Consider the following 22,290-nt stretch of genomic DNA (forward strand, 5'->3'; position numbering starts at 1 on the left):
TTGAGATGCTTTATAAAGATATAAAATTAAGGCATTTTAAATTATACATTGTATAATTATAATGTAACTTTTTTGGATAGAATACTAGTAGCAACTAATTAGGTATATATGTGGAGTGTGTGTGTGTGTGTGTGTAGTGTATGCGTGTGTATAATTATATAATATTTCAGTTAGGCAAAACATATTATTTCATTATTTCAGAGCTGGAAAAGTTCTTAAAGATAAGTCTCAACTATTCATATCACAGCTGTGGAAACTGAAACTCAAATAAATACATAGTCACAGATGTACTTACTATAAGTATTGCAACTAGAAACTGTTGTCTCATTTACATCTTTAAATAACATCTTCATTGAGATATAATTCACATACCATAAAATTCACCCTTTTTAAAGGTTCAGTGTTCACAAGATTGTGCACTCATCATCACTGTCTAATTTTAGATCATTTTTACAACTCCCAAAAGAAAATCCATACCCATTATCAGTCACTTCCCATTCACCCCTCCCTTCAGTCTCTGGTCACCACTAATCTACTTTTTGTCTTCATGGATTTGCTTTTTCTGGACATTTCATGTTAATAGAATCATAGGATATGTGGCCTTTTGTGACTGGTTTCTTTCATTTAGTAAGATTTTTTCAAGGTTCATCCATATTGTCACATTACTTTTTTATTGCCAAATAGTATTGCATTATAAGGACATACCTCTTGTGTTGATACATTCATCGGCTGATGGGCATTTAGGTTGTTTCTCCCTTTGGAGCTATTATGAATAATGCTGCTATAAATATTTGTGTATAAGCTTTTGTGTGGATTTATGTTTTCAGTTTTCTTGAGTTGTACATAAGAGTTGAATCGCTGGGTATTGTGATAACTCTATGTTTAACATTTTGAGGAAGTGGCAAACTGTTTTCCAAAATGGCTGGATGCTTTTACATTCCCATAATCACTGCATGAAGGCTCCAATTTCTCCACATCCTTACCAACACTTGTTGTTGCCTGCTTTTTTTTAAATTTTATTTTAATTAACCCTTCTTGTGTGTGTGAAGTGGTATCTCATTGAAGTTCTGATTTGTCTTTCCCTAAAGACTCATGATGCTGAGTATCTTTTCATGTACTCATTGACCACTTGTATATCTTCCTGGGAGAAATTTATATTGAAATTCTTTGCCCATTTTTAATTAGATTGTTTGACTTTTTATTGTTAAATTGTAAGAGCTCTTTGTATATTCTCAGTACAAGTTCTTAATCATATATATGATTTGCAGAAATTTTCTCCCATTTTGTAGGCTGTCTTCCACTTTCTTGGTGGTGTCCTTTGATACACAGAAGTTTAAAATTTTTATGAAGTACAACTTATCTCTTTTTACTTTTGTCATTGTGCTTTTGTTGTCATCTAAGAAAACATTTGCCTAATCCAAGGTCACAAAGACTACTCTAGTGTTTTATTCTAGGAGTTCATTTACATTTTTAACAATTCTTTCCCCAGAGGAATTGATTATATGCAATTTGGTTATAAGTTAAAAAATAAATAAATAAGCAAACAAAGAAATACAATAGGAAGGATATATTACATGTAGTTTATATAGTAATTTTGCCTTCATTTATTCAACAAATATTTTTTGAATACACACAGTGAAGCTGGCATGGTATTAGGAGCTGGGTGTTTCTATATAATGACATTTAATTTTATAACCAATTTCTTATGGTAGTTATTATATATTAATTTTTTCCAAAAAGAAATAGAGGTAAGTAACTTTCCCTAAGTCACTGTGTTGATAAGGGGTGGGGCTAGAGTTAAAACAAGCAGTCTTATTTTAGAGCCTGCTGTAAACAAGCCAAATAACATAGTGGTTAAGGACACAAATTCCAGAGCCAGGGAATTGCCTGGGTTTCCCCCAAACTTCCCAGCAATTGGACTTTGGGTTAGTTAATTAACTTCTTTCTATTCCTCCTTTGCAAAATGCAAATAATGATAATAGGACTGTTTTGAGAATTAAACGAGTTCTTGTATTTAAAGTACTTAAAACTGTGTCTGGTACATTTTTAATGCCTGCATAATGTCAGTTATATTTGTTTATACAATTACTTATAAATGATCACTGTTCTTATGGAACTGACATTTCTATTAGAGGACACAGACATTGAACTAATAACCGTATACGTAATTATAAATTTTGACAAGTGTTATATATAGAGAAGCAAAAGAGTATAATTTAAAAAAAAATATAAAAGAGATTAGATAGTTCACTATACTCAAGTAGTTCTTTCTTCATTCTGTACTACTGAGGATAAGGTCTTTTTGACTTGGTGTCTCAGATGTCTGTACAGTAGTTCCTGTTGTAATATGTGTAGAGTTTCAACACAGCAATGTAAAGGAGAAACATTTTGATTAGGATAAAAATGTCCCTGAGTCTCAACTAAAAAGTAGGTCATAGCCTATATTCAGATATACAAAAAATTTCAGTGTATGAAAATGTTTCATGAGGTCATATTTTCATTAAATTTAATATAGTTACTTCGAGCTCTTTTTATAATGGGGGGTATAAAGTATACATCATATAAAAATAATTTCAAGATAATAAAAACCCATTTATTCTTGTAAATTTCAGGCCTTTTGTCTTAGAAATCCTCAAAAGTCAATCAAGTAGCCATCATTGTAGTGTTACTATCAAACACCCGGTGACATAAGCATAATGATTAGATTTTGAAAAATGTGCACAAGAATCCTGGCCTAGGAGCAAAAGACAGGAAAGTATTATATACAAATGATGGGAACATTTTGCCTAGGGATGGACCTAGAGCTTTCTTTCCTCAAATGTAAGGAAGTCGTTTGGTCTCCTTTATCCTACCAAATTGTCCCACACGTAAGCTTTCTATCTGAGAAACAAATGATGTCAATACTAGTCTTTTTTTTTTTTTTTTTTTTTTAAATCCCATGACATTTTTATTATAAAGGTGAACCCTGATCTTTACGATGGGCTTATCGGTAGGATTTCTGGTAGCGAGCACGGGCACCAGGACCTCCAAACTTTTTGGATTCGCAGCGACGGGGATCAGCTACCAGCAGGGTCCGGTCATACTGGATGAGGATGTCTTTGATCTCCTTCTTGGAAGCCTCATCCACGTATTTCTGGTAATAGGCCACCAAGGCTTTGGAGATGGACTGGCGGATTGCGTAAATCTGAGCTACGTGACCACCACCCTTCACTCGGACACGGATGTCCACACCAGCAAATCGCTCCTTGCCCAGAAGCAGAACAGGTTCCAGTAGCTTGTACTACAGTGTGCGAGGTTCGATCATCTCCAGGGGTCGCCCGTTCACCTTGATGAGGCCGTTACCTCGTTTGCAGTGCGCCACGGCCGTGGCCGTCTTCTTGCGTCCGAAGACCTGCACCGACTGCAGAGGACCCTTGGACGGCATGGCTGCGGGCGTTCACAGAAGCTCCTCACCGCGCGGCGCTGCAACCGGAAAAGCAATACTAGTCTTTTTTAATTAAGGAGTTTTTCATGTAAATTATTAAAAGTAGTATAGATTAGCATCCACAAAATTTTCATATCATATATAATATATTGTTTTGAAATCTGTATTTTCTTTAATTTTTTAAAAAATAGCACAACCATTTTCTCCCTTTTCACAGCCAAGCGCACACTGACCTGCTGTTAATTCTGGCATTAGAAGCTTGATGGCTAGAAAAAGTGTTGGTAATTTGGAAAGAAATATCGTAAACAAATGAGACTGAGAGCTGGACAAAGCCATGGACTTCTTCATAATTCACCTGAGCAAGATTTCTTTAACCCCAGAAACATTTCTACAAGTTAACAAAAGTAGGGCCAGGGAAGTGTGTGTGGGGTGTGTGTGTGTGTGTGTAGAAAGGGGAATATACAGTGAACATGACTATTGACTCCTTAAGTGGATTGTACTTGCTATATACAGTTGAAGATAAACAAAGCCTGAATAAAGTGCAGACCAGTTGCTCAGTACCACCCAACGTATAAGAGCTGAATAATCACCCAACATATAAATAGATGGAGAAAATTAAGAATTTCCTGCAATGAAGGTTGGAAGTTTCTTCAAATAAATTTAAATTTTTTCTCCCTTGTATATCATTTAGAGCAGCAGTCCCCAACCTTTTAAAAATTTATTTATTTATTTATTTATTTATTTATGGCTGTGTTGGGTCTTCGTTTCTGTGTGAGGGCTTTCTCTAGTTGCGGCAAGTGGGGGCCACTCTTCATCGCGGTGCGCGGGCCTCTCACTATCGCGGCCTCTCTTGTTGCGGAGCACAGGCTCCAGACGCGCAGGCTCAGTAGTTGTGGCTCACGGGCCCAGTTGCTCTGCGGCATGTGCGATCTTCCCAGACCAGGGCTCGAACCCGTGTCCCCTGCATTGGCAGGCAGATTCTCAACCACTGCGCCATCAGGGAAGCCCCAGTCCCCAACCTTTTTGACACCAGGGACCGGTTTCGTGGAAGACAGTTTTTCCATGGGGTGGGAGGGGGGGAATGGTTCAAGCCCTAATGCGAGCGATGGGGGGATGAAGCTTTGCTCAAAGCTTTGCTCGCTTGCCCGCTGCTCACCTCCTGTTGTGCTGGGGGGGAAGTTGGGGACCCCAGATTTAGAGGGTATTCTTCTCTTTCCCTGCCCCCTCCCCAGTCCTTCCACCACTACACACGCCTGAGAGTTAGCCAGTTGTTGGGTGAAGAACAGTATCACTATCAGATTGGCAGTACACTGGCCAAGTTTTGGCTAGAAAAAAAGGACTTTGAGATTAATGGCTAGGGCATAAGACATAGAAACACAGAAAATTATTTATGAAACTCTAGGTTTAGCTTCAGATGTGACCGCTTTACCTTCTCTGTCCCCATATTCTAAAGAGGTGGGAAAGTTGCATCTCTCCATGGGGTCCATCACTAGGCCCCTTACCACTCATTACTCACTCTAATGTGCTCTCTATTATGCCTTGCTAACTTAACCTTGAGGAATGAGGAGGCGATGGAAACAGTACAAATGGACGATCAGAAAAAATGTTGGGGGATAGGGAGAGGGACAGATAATTCATAGGTTCAATTTTTAAAGTTAGCTTGGGAAGTCTTCAGGGCTGAGCAAGCCATTGCTCATTCTGGGGGAACAGAGAGGCTTTTACTGTGAAGGGGATTGATCCTGGGTAGTTATAACTAGAACTGCACATTCTTAAAAACTGTGGTTGAAGGAGGGGGACATCTAATGGCATCTCAATCATCCCTGCCCACTAGGATTTTCAGTTAGGTAGATGCCACTGCTAAAGCAGAAAATGCCACAACCTTGGGAGACAGCCTTTCAGGAATGGTCAGGGACTGTGTTCCTTGTTTATATCTGTTATTTCTTTTTTCACCACTTTGAACGTTTGTTTTCAATAAGGAAACATGTTCAGTTTTCCTAATCTTTAAGCTTACTACACTGGCTTCATGGCAAAACTGATGCAGTATTACATTTATGTATTCTATTTTGCTAATAACGCTTTTTGTCATTATTTTAAATTTCTCTATAATGCTTGATCCTGCTTATACTTTTTCCATTCAAATATGTTTTACCTTTTTGGTGCTTTATTTCTTATTCTTAATCCTCTATCTCCTAAGTGTAAAAAATTCCCAATTTTAAATCTCCTGGCTTTTAGTTTTTTATATTCTTCTTGACAACTTTTGTGATTTTAATATATCACAATTTCTTTTAGGGTATTATGTTTTTTCCCTAATTCTCATCTATTTTATTTATCAGTGTCTGTATCTTTTTTATCTTGTATTTTTCTTTATTATATGGTTTGTGGTTACTATGCAAAAGAAGAAGTATGCCATAGGAGCAGTGGCATGGAGAGAGAGAGAGAATGCCTTCTTTCCTCTATCTGTCACAGAATTGACTTTCCAGGTTCACTTAATATAGTTCCCATTCTTTTAAGGAGGCTTCTCCAAAGAAGTCACAAAGATTCTAGAGACCTGCAGATAAACTATAGAGAACTCTATAGTATATTCTATGTGGGTAGCATTTACAGGCATACCTTGGAGATATTGCTGGTTCAGTTTGAGACCACCACACTAAAGTGAACATTGCAATAAAGCGAGTCAAATTTTTTCTGGTTTGCAAATGCATATAAAAGTTATGTCTATACTATATTGTACTCTATTTTAGAGTGTGCAATAGCATTGTGTCTAAAAAAGCAATGTTCTTACCTTAATCAAAAAATCTTTATCGCTAAAACATGGTAACCATTATCTGAGCCTTCAGCCAACAAGTCATAATTGTTTGCTGGTGGAGGCTCTTGCCTCTATGTTGATGTCTGCTAATTTATCAGGGTGGTGGTTGCTGAATGTTTGGGTTATTGTGGCAGTTTCTGAAAATAAAGCAACAGTGAAGTTTGCCTCATTGATGACTCTTCCTTACTCAAACCATTTCTCTGTAGCATGCAATGCTGTTTTATAGCATTTTACCTACAGTAGAACTTGTTTGGAAATTGGAGTCAATCCTCTCAAACCTTGTCACTGCTTTATCAACTAAGTTCATGTAATATTCTAAAGCCTTTGTTGTTATTTCAACAACCTTTGCAGTTTCTTAGCCAGAAGCAGATGCCATCTCTGGAAAGCACTTTCTTTGCTCATCCATAAGAAGCAACTCCTTGTCCCTTAAAGGTTTATCATGATATTGCAACAATTCAGTCACATCTTCAGGCTCCACTTCTAACTCTAGTTCTCTTACTATGTCCGCCACACCTGCAGTTCCTTCCTCCAATGAAATCTTGAACCCCTCCAGTCATCCATGAGGGTTGGAATCAACTTCTTTCAGACTCCAAAAATACTGATGTTTTGACCTCTTCCCATGAATCGTGAATGTTCTTAATGGCATCTAGAATGGTGAATCCTTTCCAGAAGGTTTTCAATTGACTGTGCCTGGGTCCATCAGAGGAACCACTATCTATGGTAGCTTTAGCCTTATGAAATGTATTTCTTGAATAATAAGATTTGAAAGTCAAAGGGACTTCTTGACCCATGGGCTGAAGAATGGATGTTATATTAGCAGTTATGAAGACAACATGAATATTGTTACATATCTTCATCAGAGCTCTTGGGTGACAGGCGCATTGTCAATGAACAGTTAGTTTGAAAGAGATGTTTTTTTTTTGAGCAGTAGGTCTCAACAGTGGGCTTAAAATATTCAGTAAGTCGTGTTATAGACAGTCCAGGATTTATTGTTCCATTTATGGAGCACAGGCAGAGTAGATTTAGCATAATTCATAAGGCCGTAGGATTTTCAGAATGATAAATGAGCATTGGTTTCAACTTAAAGTCACCAGCTTCATTAGCTCCTAACAAGAGAGTCAGCCTGTCCTTTGAAGCTTTGAGGCCTGGCCTTGACTTCTCCTCTCTGCTGTGGAAGTCCTAGATGGTGTCTCCTTCCAATAGAAGGCTGTCTTGTCTACACTGAAAATCTGTTTAGTTTAGCCGCCTTTATTAATTCTTTTAGCTAGATCCTCTGGATAACTTGCTGTAGTGTCTGCTTTAGCAATTGCTGCTTCACCTAACATTTTTATGTTATGGAGATGGTTTCTTTCTTTAAACCTCATGAACCAACCTCTGCTGGCTCCAGACATTTCTTCTGCAGCTTCCTCACCTCTCTCAGCCCTCATGGAATTGAAGAGAGTTAGGGCCTTGCTCTGGACTAGGCTTTGGCTTAAGGGAATGTGGTGGCTGGTTTGATCTTCTGTCCAGACTGCGAAAACTTTCTCCATATCAGCAGTAAGGCTGTTTTGCTTTCCTATCATTTGTGTGTTCACTGCAGTAGCACTTTTAATTTCCTTCAAGAACTTTTCCTTTGCATTCAAGACTTGGCTAACTGGCTCAAGATGCCTAACTTTTCACCTGTCTTGGCTTTCGACATGTTTTCTCACTAAGCTTAATCATTACTAACATTTGGTTTAAAATGAGAGACTTGTGACTCTTCCTTTTACTTGAACACTTAGATGCCATTATAGGCTTATTAATTGACCTAATTTCAATATTGTGTCTCAGGGAATAGGGAGACCCAAGGAAGGGAGAGAGGCAGGGAAATGGCCAGTCAGTGGAGTAGTCAGAACACATACAACATTTATTGATTAAGTTCATCATCTTGTATGGGCATGGTTCAATTACATAGTAAGCAATTACATAGTAACATCAGAAGTCATTGACCAAAGATTACCATGACAAATATTGCTATAATAATAATGAAAAAGTTAGAAACATTGCAAGAATTAGCAAAATGTGACACAGAGACACAAAGTAAGCAAATGATGTTGGAAAATGACACCAACAGACTTGTTCCATGCAGGATTGCCCCAAGCCTTTAATTTGTAAAAAACGCAGTATCTGCAAACCACAATAAAACAAAGCATAATAAAATGAGGTATATCTGTATAGGTATTTGTTGCTTTCTGGTACATTATGTCACCCAACTTAAAATTCATGGTGTTTCAGACAGTGTTACTTTTGTAGGTGAATTTACAAGTCACCATTTCAGATAGTTTTTTCTCAAAATTGGGACTAGAGAACATTCTGGAACTTGAATTTTTAACAGATATGAGCTTCTGGTATAACAAAACATCAATAATATGTAAAAATGGAACCTAAAGCTCAACATAAATGAAAAATGGACATAATAAACATATTGTATATCTGTCTGTGTTATATGATAAATGAAATTGATCCAATAATTTATTTAAGTGAATATGAAACTCCTTCCTCCATATTCAGATTCGGCACCATGACAGAGATTCTGGGAAGAAGGCACGAGGTATAATTGGCATACTTAGAATTTGTTCAAGGAGGTGTGCCCTGATCACAACCAGTGCTGGTCTTTTTCTTTGTTAATTTGGTGGAACCTTTGCTGCATCACTTTGCCCTTGGGTATTACACTGGCTTTTCTCTGCCATCAACATTCCTTATAAAGAGAGAAGTAGGATATGGTTATAATGATGTCCTCTGGGTGTGGCCACTCTAGTTCATTAGACTCCTGGGATTTGTTTTATAAGAAAATGTAAATGTTATATCCAAACCCAATGTAGCCCTTTAGCCTATTTCTAGGCTGTGCTAACTGTGGCTGTATTCTTAACCATGCTGATAAACTTTAGGTGTTACAGCAGTTCCCACATGTCTTTCTGGGAACCATCTTTTCTTCTGCCCTTAAAAACTCTTCAACTCCATGTCTTTGTGTAGGGGCTGGGCTTCTATTTGAGCATCTATACTCAGTAAGCTTCTTTCCTTCACAATGAGATTTAGTATTGTACTACATTTATGGACTGTTAGAGCAGTACATTTAACTGTGATACAAGTTAGCTATTCTTGTTAGAGACTATATTTTGAAGTTAGTGAACATCAATATCTAGAGAAAGCTCCATTGAGAGATACAACTCTCGTATCCATGAACATTTATTGCATACCTATTTCATATGCAGTGAATCCCCAAGTACTGTTCTGAGCATTGGAAGCCCCAAATTGAACGAATTAGACAAAATCTCTGGTTTCACGGAGCTGACATTCGACCAGAAACACAGTTTTTACACAGAGGCAGTCTACATAGTGGGTAAGAGCTTGGACTCTGAAGTTATACCTGGATTCAAATTCTATCTTGAGCACATTTCAGATTTGTGATCTTGGGCCTCTTATTTCATTTATGATACAGGTTCACAATCCTTTATCTGAAACTCTTGGGGACAGATAGGTTTCAGAATTCAGAAATATTGGATTTTTGGAAAGTAATATGGTACATATCTATTCAATCCGTAATAACCTCAGCAGGTCTGCAGCAGGACCCTGTACTTTTTGCAAAGAAACATACTGATTCTCACTTTCAGTGAACTAAATGACAACTATCAAAAGCCTTACCTCAGTTCAGGTCAATATTTGACACCAAAAGGACTTATGTGTCAGATTTATGAAATAACAACAACAACAGAAGTAAGTTTTGGTTTTTACTGTTTTTTGATTTCAGAATTGTAGCTAAGAGTTTATGGATCTATAGTACCTACTTCCCAGCATTGCTATAAGAACTGAAGAAGACAATTCATGTCTTCTCAGCACAGGTTCTAGCATGTGGTGAGTGCATATCTATTATTAATATCAGCATTGGTCTGGCTGTTTCTTTTTCTTTTTTTTTTTTTTAGTATTTTGTTTTTATTTATTTATTTGTGGCTGTGTTGCGTCTTCGTTTCTGTGCGAGGGCTTTCCCTAGTTGTGGCAAGCGGGGGCCACTCTTCATCGCGGTACGCGGGCCTCTCACTATCGCGGCCTCTCCTGTTGCGGAGCACAGGCTCCAGATGCGCAGGCTCAGCAATTGTGGCTCAAGGGCCCAACCGCTCCGCGGCACGTGGGACCCCCCCCCAGACCAGGGCCCGAACGAACCCGTGTCCTCTGCATTGGCAGGCAGATTCTCAACCGCTGCGCCACCAGGGAAGCCCTGGCTGTTTCTTTAACAAGTAAAAAATTATCATTGACTCAGCTATTTCAGCAGAAAATCCTATACTTGAACTTCTTCCACTTGACACCACACCTCACCTCAAATTACCATTACAAAATGGACCTTGAGGATTTTTTCTGTGGAAACATTATGAAATAGAGGCTTGTGAAACTTGCTGCACTTTTTACTTGTTCTTGGTATTGTTTTTAACCCCACAACAATTCCCCCTTTATTTGAAGTTTTATACATTTGCTGAAAAATTTTTTCACCTGTTATGTCGTAAGGATTTTTGTATAGTGTTTCAAAATGTTATGAAGCATTTTATGTATAATAAATTTGCACATTGTCTATGTATGGTATGTTTATTTTCTTTGCTTCCTCCAAATTTTCAGATCCAAAACAAATTCAGTATCCATCATCTATTCACTAAAAAAATATTTATTTTCTATTTTCATTGCAAATATATGATATCCTATTTGTGTGTGTGTGTTTTAAATTGCCTCTGGTGAGATAGCCTAGAAAAGTAACTATCATTATACTTTGATTTTTTCAAGAAATATGTTAGAAGTTTTACTTACAGTTCAATATTGAAATAAGAACCATTTCTAAATTGAAGACTAAACTATGTGCCAACTGATTTATTGTATATTTGAGAAGAGTATTTGTGTTTCATCATAAAATTATGTCTTAATAAGTTTCTTTTCTGAATCTCCTAATCCTGGAGATGTAGAAGCAAAGGAAAAGAAAGAGAACATCAGTATTTTGCCCTAGATAATGTTTTCTATAATGTTGATCTATCATTTTTATATTTCTACCTCTTATTTAACCTCAAAGATTATCTTTTATCATCTAAAGGAATTTTAAACTTAGAAATAAATTATTTTATATGAGTTAATCACATCTTATTCTTCTCTACTTTCACGTTAATTTATTACACTTAAAGCCTCATTAACTGAAAATTTGTAATAACAATACTATTCATTTCTGTCATACTATTTAGCATTATTATTAGCCCATCCACACACCCTGTTGCACTTTACAAGGCAGAAACACTGATTTGTTTATAGGTCACCAGACACACCCTAGCATTTCAGACTTTTATCTCTTTGCACTCGTGTTCCCTTTGACTGTAATAAATATCCTCCTCTCCTTTGTTCACTGGAGCAAATCCCATGTGACCTTCACAACCCAAATTGAAGATCATTACTTTCAAAAATTTTTCTTGACAGTCATAGGGACCATTTCTTTGTTTTATTTTTGATGCTCTTCTGTATTTTTTCTTTACCTTGTGCATGTGTTTTTTTTTTTTTACATTTATTACATTATACATTACTAAATTTTTATGAGTTTCTTGAGAGGAGGCATTTGGCTCATTCATCTCTGTACTCCTATAAAGCATTCTCTATATTTTTGTTGTTTGTAAATGGGTTTAAAATAAATTGGACTGAAATTAAAATATGTATGTTAGGCAAAGAATGATCTAGTTCATTGAAAGACTTAAAAGATAAGCTGAGACTTGTTGATAAACCCAATGATGGAGGAGGTGGAAGAAGAATTCAAGAAGTTTAGATTTAGACCTTGAGTGTGTGGTGCATACTCTCACTACAGAATATCCAAGTCTGTAGTAAGATTATGGATGTGTGGGTCACAGGAGAAAGATTAGACCTGAAGTATGAATCAAAAAGGAAGAAAAGGTGGCCGAAGTGATAAAACATCAAAAAATTTATAGAAACAAAATTACATCTTGGGGAAATCTGCTGTTTAAGGAGTTTACATATGGAAAGTGATTTTGTAGGATTCCAAAAGGATGGGATGAGAAATGCCAGCATGAAAAGTGGGAGAGATTATTGTCCTGGAAACTGAAAGGTGGAGAGAGTCTCAAAAAGAAGTAATTGTTAATGGTGTTAAATAAATGTATCTGGGAAGCATTGTTGATATTAGTGATAGTAATTTCATTCATTTCAGTAATGAATAAAGAAGCTTAGATTTTAGTGTTTTGAAGGATAAGTAAATTTTAAGAGAAAAGAGGTGGTACCTACAGATTGTGAAGAGGAGCATTCCTGATTGTAGTAGAGGAGGGTGTGGGATTGTCAGAGGATTTTTTTTTTAATGTAGGAATAACCGAGGCATGTTAAGGTTAGGTAAAAAAACAGGCTATAGTAAGGTTGCAATAAAAAAAAAAAACCCAAAAACTAGAGAGAGAAATTGAGAATATATAACAAAATAAGAACCATAGATCATTTGTTAAGTAGAATAGCTTTGCCCTGAGACTGGTGATATGTAAAAAAGGCTTTACATCATAAATAAGTAAATTTTTAGACTGAAGAATGTAAGTTGAGAAAGTTGCTGTATCATGCTCTCTTTTTTCTCAATGAAGTATAAAATAATGCTTCCATCTAAGACAGTAGCTAGTGGGAAGGTAAGGCTTTATCAGAATGATAAAAGTCAAGCACATCTGCTTTTGGGGCAAAAGAGGAAGCTGACTAGAATATACAGAAGGATTGTCAGGCAGTCCTGAAGATTCAAAAATGAGGCTGGACACGTTGAAACTGTGGGGACACAAATTCGCAAAGCTTTTGTGATCTTTCTCCGGGGGCCCTCAGCAGCCAGGGAAGGGAGATGAATGATTATATTAATGCATATTTGGGGTTTTTCAGAGTAAATATTACATAAAGAAAAGCAAAACAAAAAAATTAAAAAAAAGAAGCAAGTAAGCTAACAAGTTGTTCAGATAATAATTGAAGGGATGAACACTAGGTTGAATCTGAGGTAGAGACATAAAGCAAGAGGGGGTTGATGCTGAGTTCACGATGTGGCTGATGGTTATCAGTGACAGTCATGAGCTTTCTCGGGAGCTGGAACAACAGCGAACTTTGGACTGTGGACAGTTAGTCTAGAAAGCAACTTTTCCTTAGATATACCTTGATGTCTCCAGGGTTCATCTGAGTTATACATTTTATAGTAAAGCATGTACATTCTGCATGGAGATTTCTTTTCAGATATACTTTACTCTAGCATTAATTTTCAGTGTTAACAATTTGTAGGGTTAGATCCAAGACTGATATTTATATAGGAAAAATATCTCACTAAATACTATATTTTACAATTAAAATTAAAACATGAATTTAAAATCTTAGAGATTGAGTGTAGTGCCATGATGATGTTCTCAGCTTTCACTATTTCATGAAACAGCCTTTTTCATTCATGTTTGTATCCAAATAGCCTAGACAAGAGGTTTGTAAGGATAGCTAGAGCATGCTTTTTACCCTGCCTTATTTTTTTATATGGAAAGAACAAGATAAATTGAGTCATTCTTAACCCATAACATTGTCTTTCATAACGTCTTACAAATAAAAAGCAGTTTCTCACTTATAAACTTTTTCATCTATTTTATTTACATGTATCATTGCTGATATATCCTACCAGAAATAGTTCATATTAGCAGTATCTCACCTACTTACATCATTTTATTGTTAAAAAATTACTTTCATGTCAATTATCTCATGTATAGTAAATTGCATTAAATGCTATAGCAAAGATAGATCATTTTATTGCTTTAAGAGGTAGCAAAAATATTTGTCAACTAGTTTATTAATGCCAATGTGATAATTAATGAAATAAAAATTTCCGTTTGATAAAAGTCAGAGAATACACAATGACTGTGCTTCCATAAATACAAATTGCATTTGAAAAGTATTACTTACACATTTAAATATTCTATGTATAGGTAACACAGAATATATGTCTTACGAAAATGTTTTGAGAGTAACATATTCTGAAACATAATGCCAAAGACAATTCAATAGATTGTATTGAACAAATGGTTCTGTTATCTTTTTTGTTTTTATTTATTGTATTTCATATTAACAACTACTGATAGAATTGACTGCTAAATAATAAATAATTATAATAGTTTGAAATATAGATAATAGGAATTTAAGTAGGGAAAATAAAGTACCTACTCTCAAGGAACTCACAACCTAGTAGGGTATATAATTATAATAGAAAGTTAAAGTGCAATGATCATCACTTAGTCACTAATTGAACAAATGTTTTTTTTCAATACCAGGTATGTACTAAGCACTGAATATAATAGCATTCATCTGTTGTCCTGTTAAATGCTATTGTGGAGCTTATAGTCTAGTATGAGGAGGTGGGTGTGAATCAAATAATTAAGAAAAATATAAAATTGCAATGGTTATGTATGATAAGAAGGGGCAATACATGGAGCTACTATTTTGTATATAGAGAATCTAAGATGATAGTCTTGGTGGTCAGAGATGCTTCTCTTGAAGAAGCAATGACTGAGCTAAAATCTGAAGAATAAATGTAAGAGATAGCAATGAGCATGTTCCTAGGCCCTATGGCAAGAATGGGTTTGGTGAATGCAGTCAGTTAAGGAAGGCCAAAATGGCTGTGGACTGAGTGAAATGGATGGAGATGGTATAAGATGATGTTGAGTGACAGGTGAAGAGCCGACTGTTAAAGACATTAGGTTTTTAAAGGGTACTGAAGGCAGGACAGGGATGGGGTGGAAGTAGCAGATTGTGACCTGATTGTATTTGCATTTTTGATTGTATTTGCATTTTTGGTGTCACTTTGGCTGTAGTATAAAGGGAAGATTGGAGAGGGCTAACAACAATATAAGTAGATGAGTGGACAAGGAGAAATATGATGGACAGAAAGAATTATTAGACAAGATAGAGGAGAATGCTAATGATTTTGTAAAGAGAGCAAGGAAGAAAAGAGGCCAAGGACAACATCTAGATTTGTGACTGACTTAGACGGTGGTGGTACAATTCACTGAGTTTGGATCTACTCCCCTGACCCCAAAAGGACATTAATTTAATGTTTGTTGAAACACTATAAATGGTATGTTAAGTAAGGTGGTGCTAGTGGGAAACCTCCATTTCCTTGGTCTCATGTTTCCGTGAGGAAGAACTTCCAAAACAATAACATGCTGGGTCTTTCACCTTACCTTTTTACTCATGCCTTTCCATTGTAGATGGAAAGATTATCTGGTTAATAATTTTGGGGGAAAGAAACTGATCTAAGCATATTCTCTCTCTGTCACTCTGTCTCTGCACTCTGTCTCTGTCCCTCTCTGTCCCTCTTCCTCTCTCCCTCTTTCTGTCTCTGTCTCTCTTTCTTTCATAGTGTAGGAGTACTTCTCCTTATCTACAGGGAATTTAACAGATTAATTGGTGTATCTTTGCTGCTTGAGACAGGCTTGGAGTTGTCCTTCCTGCTTGTGACAACATAGACCAGTCTGCCCTTCTCAAGTGTGGTATGTTACAAACCTGTTTTGGTCACAGACATAACCTGTACTCTAAGCATGCTACTTGCAGTGAAACTAACATTTCAATTCTCCATTTTTTTTTCTCAAGTGATTGTCTCTTAATTGGCTTTTAGCTTATGTGGGGAAGGGCATGTGGTTTAGACTCCCTAACACTCTTACATGTAGCTCAAGAAATGAGTAATCTGCCTCTAGGAGTAACTGAAACTGTGGATATGGATGTCACTACACTGGGAGAGAACCGAGAAGTAGATAACTAACCACAGAACCTGAACATCTAATGGCGACTGGTAAATTAAGATGAGGGCTAAAATACATCAAACAAATTTAAACAACATGGATATTATATTTGTGAATTTAGCAAACACTGTAAGAGCTGAAGGTCAGATTGAAGTAGTATCTGATGCTGTTTGGTGATGGTGGCAGTTTCAAGTAGAAAATAACCCTTCGGAGGAAATATATCTTGTGCTGCTTTTTAAAGTTGAGTAGAAGTTATAAAAGGAAAGAGAATGCGCGAACTTTGGGAGGAATAAGATAGCACACAATTTCAAAACACCTTCCTCCTTCCTTTTTTTCCTTAAAGACTATCTCTAAGAACAAATACTTATTTAGAGCGGTAATTTTTTTTATTTTTAAATTGAAGAAGAAAAGCTTTACCAGAACCATTCTAGAACACTAATTATAATAGTTATTTATACAATCAAGAGTAGTAATCATCAGAGAAGAAATTCTGAAAATTTAAAAATATGCCTATTTTAATAACTTGTATAATTCAAAATTGACTGTTGTTCTTCTTTGAAAGTATAAAAAAGGGTATTTCATCAGTTTCTTAGTCTTTACTATGAAGTATCATGAAATTTTCAGTGTGAATTTGTTCAAACATAGCTTTAGCGTACAGCTTATCCTTGGGGCTTATAGTAATGTCTGCATTGAAGAGGCTTTAGCTCTTCCTTAAAAATTCAGTTTCACGAAAGGCATTTAACTGGAAAAATCACTTTCTTCCAGAGAATTCTACAGTGACTACAAACCCGTCCCTGACAATTTTATACCATAGCTCTGCTAGGTAGCATATACAAGATTAAACTATAGTATAAACTTTATTGGATCAATTCATTATGTGTATGTTATATCTGTCTAGATATTATCACCATAAACATACAAATAATAAGGTTTAACACCTAGCGTGTGCCATTATGCACACAGTAAATATTAATGCATACAATCAAAGAATTTGATGACAATTTTGTGATTATTCCGTCTAAGATCCATCGCAGTGCAGGAGTCTGTTTATCCCTGAAGACCAATTGTTAGCATTTTTTAAACATGCTGACAAATGGGAGGTCACATGCTGTGAGACACATCATACTTTTTGTTGGATACAAGGGTTTTTTTCATATTTGATTTGCCTCCTACTAATTTTAGTCCCTAGTTTTATCCTTCACATAATATATAAATATCATAATCAGTTACCAATTGCAAATGGTAGCTTTTCAAGTAGATGAAGCTGCCATAGCGCTCATTCAAATAGCATTTTTTTTAAAACACATTATTCTCTGCCAGTTACAACATTGAGTCCAAAAAGGTGAAAGAGGAACAGCTCTTGATTTTCTTCAGTTTCATCACTTATTCTTGCATATGGCTCATTTCTAAATGCCTCAATATTGCATGAGCACTTCTGAGAGCATTATTATCTTTTATGTATTTTATTTTTATTTATTAATCATAATTATGTAAATCATGACAAGTAATATTCATTGAATGCTATTTCTGTGCTAGAATCTGTGCAAAGTGTTTTATATTTATTAATTAAATAAGTACCTAATGAATGCCTTCTCCATGTCTAGTTCTTGAATCTAATACAGTGGGAGAAGGGGTATATTGTAGGAGTTAGAACTGATACAGTTGGGGGAGGAAATTGGGAAATGAAGGTACGGAGAGGGGAGTTAGAGGGCCTGAGAAGAGTTTACCAATCAGCCTTCCTATAGCACTTTCACTGGTGACATAGGAGCTCACAGGAGAACGCTGAGAACCAAGCTACATTCAGTTGCTGAAGTGGGCCTGCAAATGGAAGCTTGTGGAGGGGTCAATTAGAAGCTTTTGTGTCTGTGAGCTCTGTCCCCTTTCCTTTCACTGCCAATTGGACCTAAGGCTCCTGTTGTTCAAGCACTACTTGAAGAGTTTGACAGAAAAGAAGAGAGTGAGGACAGGTTGGAATCTGCTGGGCACCTCTGCATCCGTCACTCTATCTGATGCCAAAGTACCCTTAGAGAGTAATGGGCATTGCTTGACTTTCATCGCCCAATTTTTTTTGCAAGTTTCTCTTTTGTCCCTCTCTAACCCAGACCATAAAGGGAAGAAGATTCTGGGCAACATAGCTCATAGCTTAACTAAGTTGACAAAAGAACCAACTTGCAAGGTACTGTTCTAGACACTGGGAATTCAGTAGTGAGTGAACAATACAGAAAATGTTCCTGACTTCTTATAGATTACATCCTAGTGGTAGAGTCAGAAAATAATTGAAAAACCATTTTATTTAACTTCAAAGAGTGGAAAGTGCAGCAAAAAATAACTAAGCTGTGTAGAGAGTAGATTATAGTGAACCTGTGGTAGAAACATGGAAACTGCTGTTGCTGTAGTCTAAGTGAAAGATGATTGCTCAAATTGGGAGGATAGCCTAGCCATCTTTGGGGTGAGAAATGGTCATGTCCTGAATCTATTTTATAGGTAGAGCTAGGTAACAGGATTTGCTGATGGACTGACTATTAGTTGTTAAAGAAGAAAATGGAGTTAAGGATGATGCTAACGTTTCTGAGAAAATGAATGTAATTTTAGTGGTGTTTGCACTGATGGGGAATGATGGGGCACGAGAGAGTCTAAGGGAGAAATTAAGATCTGTTGAAAGTCAGGGTAGAGATTTTATGTTGATTAGGCTATCACACAGAAGAGAGTTGAGATGAGGGGAGAGGTGGAACTTGATATGTATATTTTGGAGTTATGAGTCCATAATGTATTTAAAGATCAAAATACTGGAAGAAATCAGTTGGGAAGATGACGTAGAGTTTAAAAAGTGTACAGATGTTATATTCTGGTGGCATATGCTTACACAGAGGGAGTAGCACTTCCTATGCATAGCCTTATTATATCCTCTTTTCCTGTACAAACATTAGAGCTAATTTTCAATAATACGTTCAACACTTTAGAAAAAAATTTAAACATACAGAAGTTGTTTGCGAGAGAGATCCAGGGTCATTAAATTATAAAGGCAAAAGTCAGTTGGCTTACTTCCTTTTTTGAATAGAGATGTTGATAGAGATGAGCTGCCAATTTGTTCTCAATAACCAAGACAAGAAAAGCAGCACAATTAATTAAAATAATTAAATTAGAAGATCTATAATATTCACAAACTTAAAAGTAGATGAAGAAAGACTGAAAAGGAAAAGTTGCTCTGGAAATAATTGGGAATTATGGAGCCTCCATTGCATTTGAAGTAGTGTTGAAACCATTTCATTTGAATTGTCCAGGATAATAGTACCCACTATGGCAAGTAGCATTTGGGTTTCTTACAACATCCCATTACTGAAATGAAATTCAATCAAAACAGTTCTACAGGGGCCCAAGCAGGCTGAAACAAGTTCATAATTCTTTAGTAGCCTGTCTTGATTCATGATTAAATTCATTAAATCCACGTAATCTTCCATGAAATTCTCTCAAGCAGGATTTAATAATGATTGGAGAGAAAAGAGTTCAAGGTCTGGATTTCTTTTTCTTCCTGTCCATCTACAAGATATATATGAGACCATATATTCTATTTTTCTTCTATATTCGTTAGGTGTTGTATGTAGTACCGGACAATACTCCAAATACTCTGTGATCCTAGCATGATATGGCAAGAAGACCAACTCCTTTTGAAGAAGTAAATTGGCTTTTTAAATTAAGTTGCAAACTTGGTGGTGATAAGCTTTTTGGTAGTTAAGAACTGCTAATGATAATGAATAGAGTGATGAACTGGGAGTAATTACCTATGACCAATGACGTACAAGCAAAAAAATGTAGTAGTTGGAAATACCTATGATATATCTATAAAAAGACTAAATAAAATAGCAACAACAGCCCCCCCCCACACACAACTTAACGAATATGGGAAGAAAATCTCAAGACCAACGTGTGAGTCAATTTAACAATCTTATTTCCTTGCCATTTCTACATGGTAATAACATTATTTCGAACTAAATGAAAATACAAGGACACATTTCCAGCTCTCCTAATATTTCAACAAAAAATTCTCCACTTACACTAGTAGTTTTAACAACAGAATGGACTATCTTTTATACTCTTACAGGTAAGCAAAGACTCAAAAGTTGCTTGTAAGGAGAGGAGCTAATAACTATTATTAAGTAGTTACTAGAAATAAAACAACGTAATGAATGAAAATAAAACCCAATCCCCATGACTATCTAAATTGTGTTTTAAATGGTAAAATTAAGTTTTAAGTTGTTATTAAACACTTTAATAAGGCAGTTAAAATTTCAGATGTGCTGATTTTAGCAGAATCTTTGAGGTTATTTTAATAATTACAGGATTTTTTTTGGCTACCAAGGAAAACAAGCATCTTATATCAAGTAGTTTAAATATAATTTTCCATACAAAAGAAGTACAGAAGATGATTTTTTCCACAGGAGTATGATTAGTATGTTGACAACAGCAAATTCAACCAAGAAAATTCATTTTTGAAGTGTGCTAAAGGTTGGCTGGTTTAGATATGACAATTTATCACTGTATTATTTATAGTACTTTAGGAACAGCTCACAGTACATTAATCAGGGATAACTTTTGCTTAATTAACAAGACTGCCAAAAAATGTCAAACACAAGCACAAAAACACAATTGAATAAATATATATACATATATTAGCTAAGGACTGATAATCACAAAATGAAAAACTTTAACTTGCATCCAAATCATTCACCTGCTTGAAATGTTATGCTTTCACTGTATAGTTTATGAATTAATACTTTCTTCCCAGGATTGGAGAGTAGTGTTTAAGATACATCATACAATCTATACTGTGTGATGTTTCAGTTTAGGCCAGCCCTCCTTTAGTATGTTTATAGCTTATTCTGTATAGGCAGTTGCCTATTTTCCCACATGGACTGAGTAGACATAATTGGAGTTAGATTACCTAGTTTAAATTATGGCTCCATCATTTCTCAGCTGTGGGTTGTAAGGCAAAGTTAATCAACCTCTCTGTACCCCTGTTTCATAATTTATAAAAAGGGGTTCATGATGCCACCTAACTTATAGGGTGGGTATGAGAATTCAATTAATATAGTTAAAGTATTGAGCAGTGTCTAACTACATAATAAATATTACCTAATATTTTAATTTGTATTATTATGATCAGTAGTGGTATACTCTACCTTCTCTAGCTTTCTTTAGTGCTATCCTCCTTAGCCTCTGAGACATGTCCCAATCCCATCCATTTTCTTTCTCTTTAGCATCTCACTTCAACAACTACTGAGCAGCTGAGCAAGTGGTGTATGCATAGTACAAATGTAATAAATGCTTTATGATATAAACATACAGTTCAGCTTTCTATGGAACTTATACCTGATATATATCTTGCATATAGTTTCTTCATATATTTGATCAGTTTCATATGTCCAAAATTTATGTTGGATTTTATGAAACTCTAACTAATAATGAGGCCCTGGAGCACTCACTAGCAGTCAGCATTGAGAATACTTAGAGTAGCACAAATTCCTAGGACTTGTGTGTGTGGAGTGTGTGTGATACACAAAGAGTGAAAGTTAGTGTGATGACTGAAGAAGGAAAATGGAAGTCAGGGTGGACAATGCTGAGTTAAAACAGTGTGACATAATTGAGAATAACAGAGAACTGCAGATATCTAATAAATCTAGTGTGCCCATTTTAAATGAGAGCAGTAATCCAAGTGCTAATGCCAAAAGACAGGATTATGATCATAGTGAAGCCTTCAGACATACAGAAATAGTGGATGCAGAAGACAATGTTTGTTAAGTGAGACCCCTTAGATACTCAGATGAGAGCAATAACATGAAAATATTTCAATACTTTTTGAAAAGGAAATACCACAGCAAAGGACAAGAACAAATGTATTTGCTTTGATTTTTGAATGGTACAACAGCCCAATATTCAGGGTTAAAAGACTTGATTATACATTATGTATAATCCACCTTATCTTTCCACCATGTCTTTTCAGTGATCTAGGCTCTTGTTTATGGACCTGAAGGGGACCCTCTTATTTCCTCTCTTCTCTCCCTATATAATATGCTCAGAGAGCATAAAGTCACCTCCTAAGAGGTCTTCTGAGATTAACTGACACGGAAAAAATATTCAGCCAGGAAGCTAACCAATGGCTTATGTATTTTAGAATGGAGGAGGGTGGATACAACCAACTACCTGTGTTCCTGTCCGGATACAGGTTTTTGACCAATGGTATCTAAACTCACTGGATTTATATCATGTTCTTTCAATCTCGCCTAGTAGGAGCTCAT

The 22,290-nt window shown here is 36.0% G+C and overlaps 2 protein-coding genes across 3 annotated transcripts in view; one reads left to right on the forward strand and one right to left on the reverse strand.

Moving 5' to 3' along the window:
• Positions 1-22,290, forward strand: part of GRID2 (glutamate ionotropic receptor delta type subunit 2) — a 1,411,147-nt gene that overhangs the window by 92,578 nt on the left and 1,296,279 nt on the right. The gene's annotated exons all lie outside the window — the stretch shown is intronic.
• LOC137763971 (small ribosomal subunit protein uS9-like) lies at positions 2,972-3,470 on the reverse strand. The gene is given in 1 exon segment (XM_068542454.1): positions 2,972-3,470. A coding segment is annotated over 1 exon segment (441 nt). The 5' UTR covers positions 3,425-3,470; the 3' UTR covers positions 2,972-2,983.

The sequence above is a fragment of the Eschrichtius robustus genome, chromosome 4 (assembly GCF_028021215.1).
Source record: "Eschrichtius robustus isolate mEscRob2 chromosome 4, mEscRob2.pri, whole genome shotgun sequence".
Taxonomy (NCBI): domain Eukaryota; kingdom Metazoa; phylum Chordata; class Mammalia; order Artiodactyla; family Eschrichtiidae; genus Eschrichtius; species Eschrichtius robustus.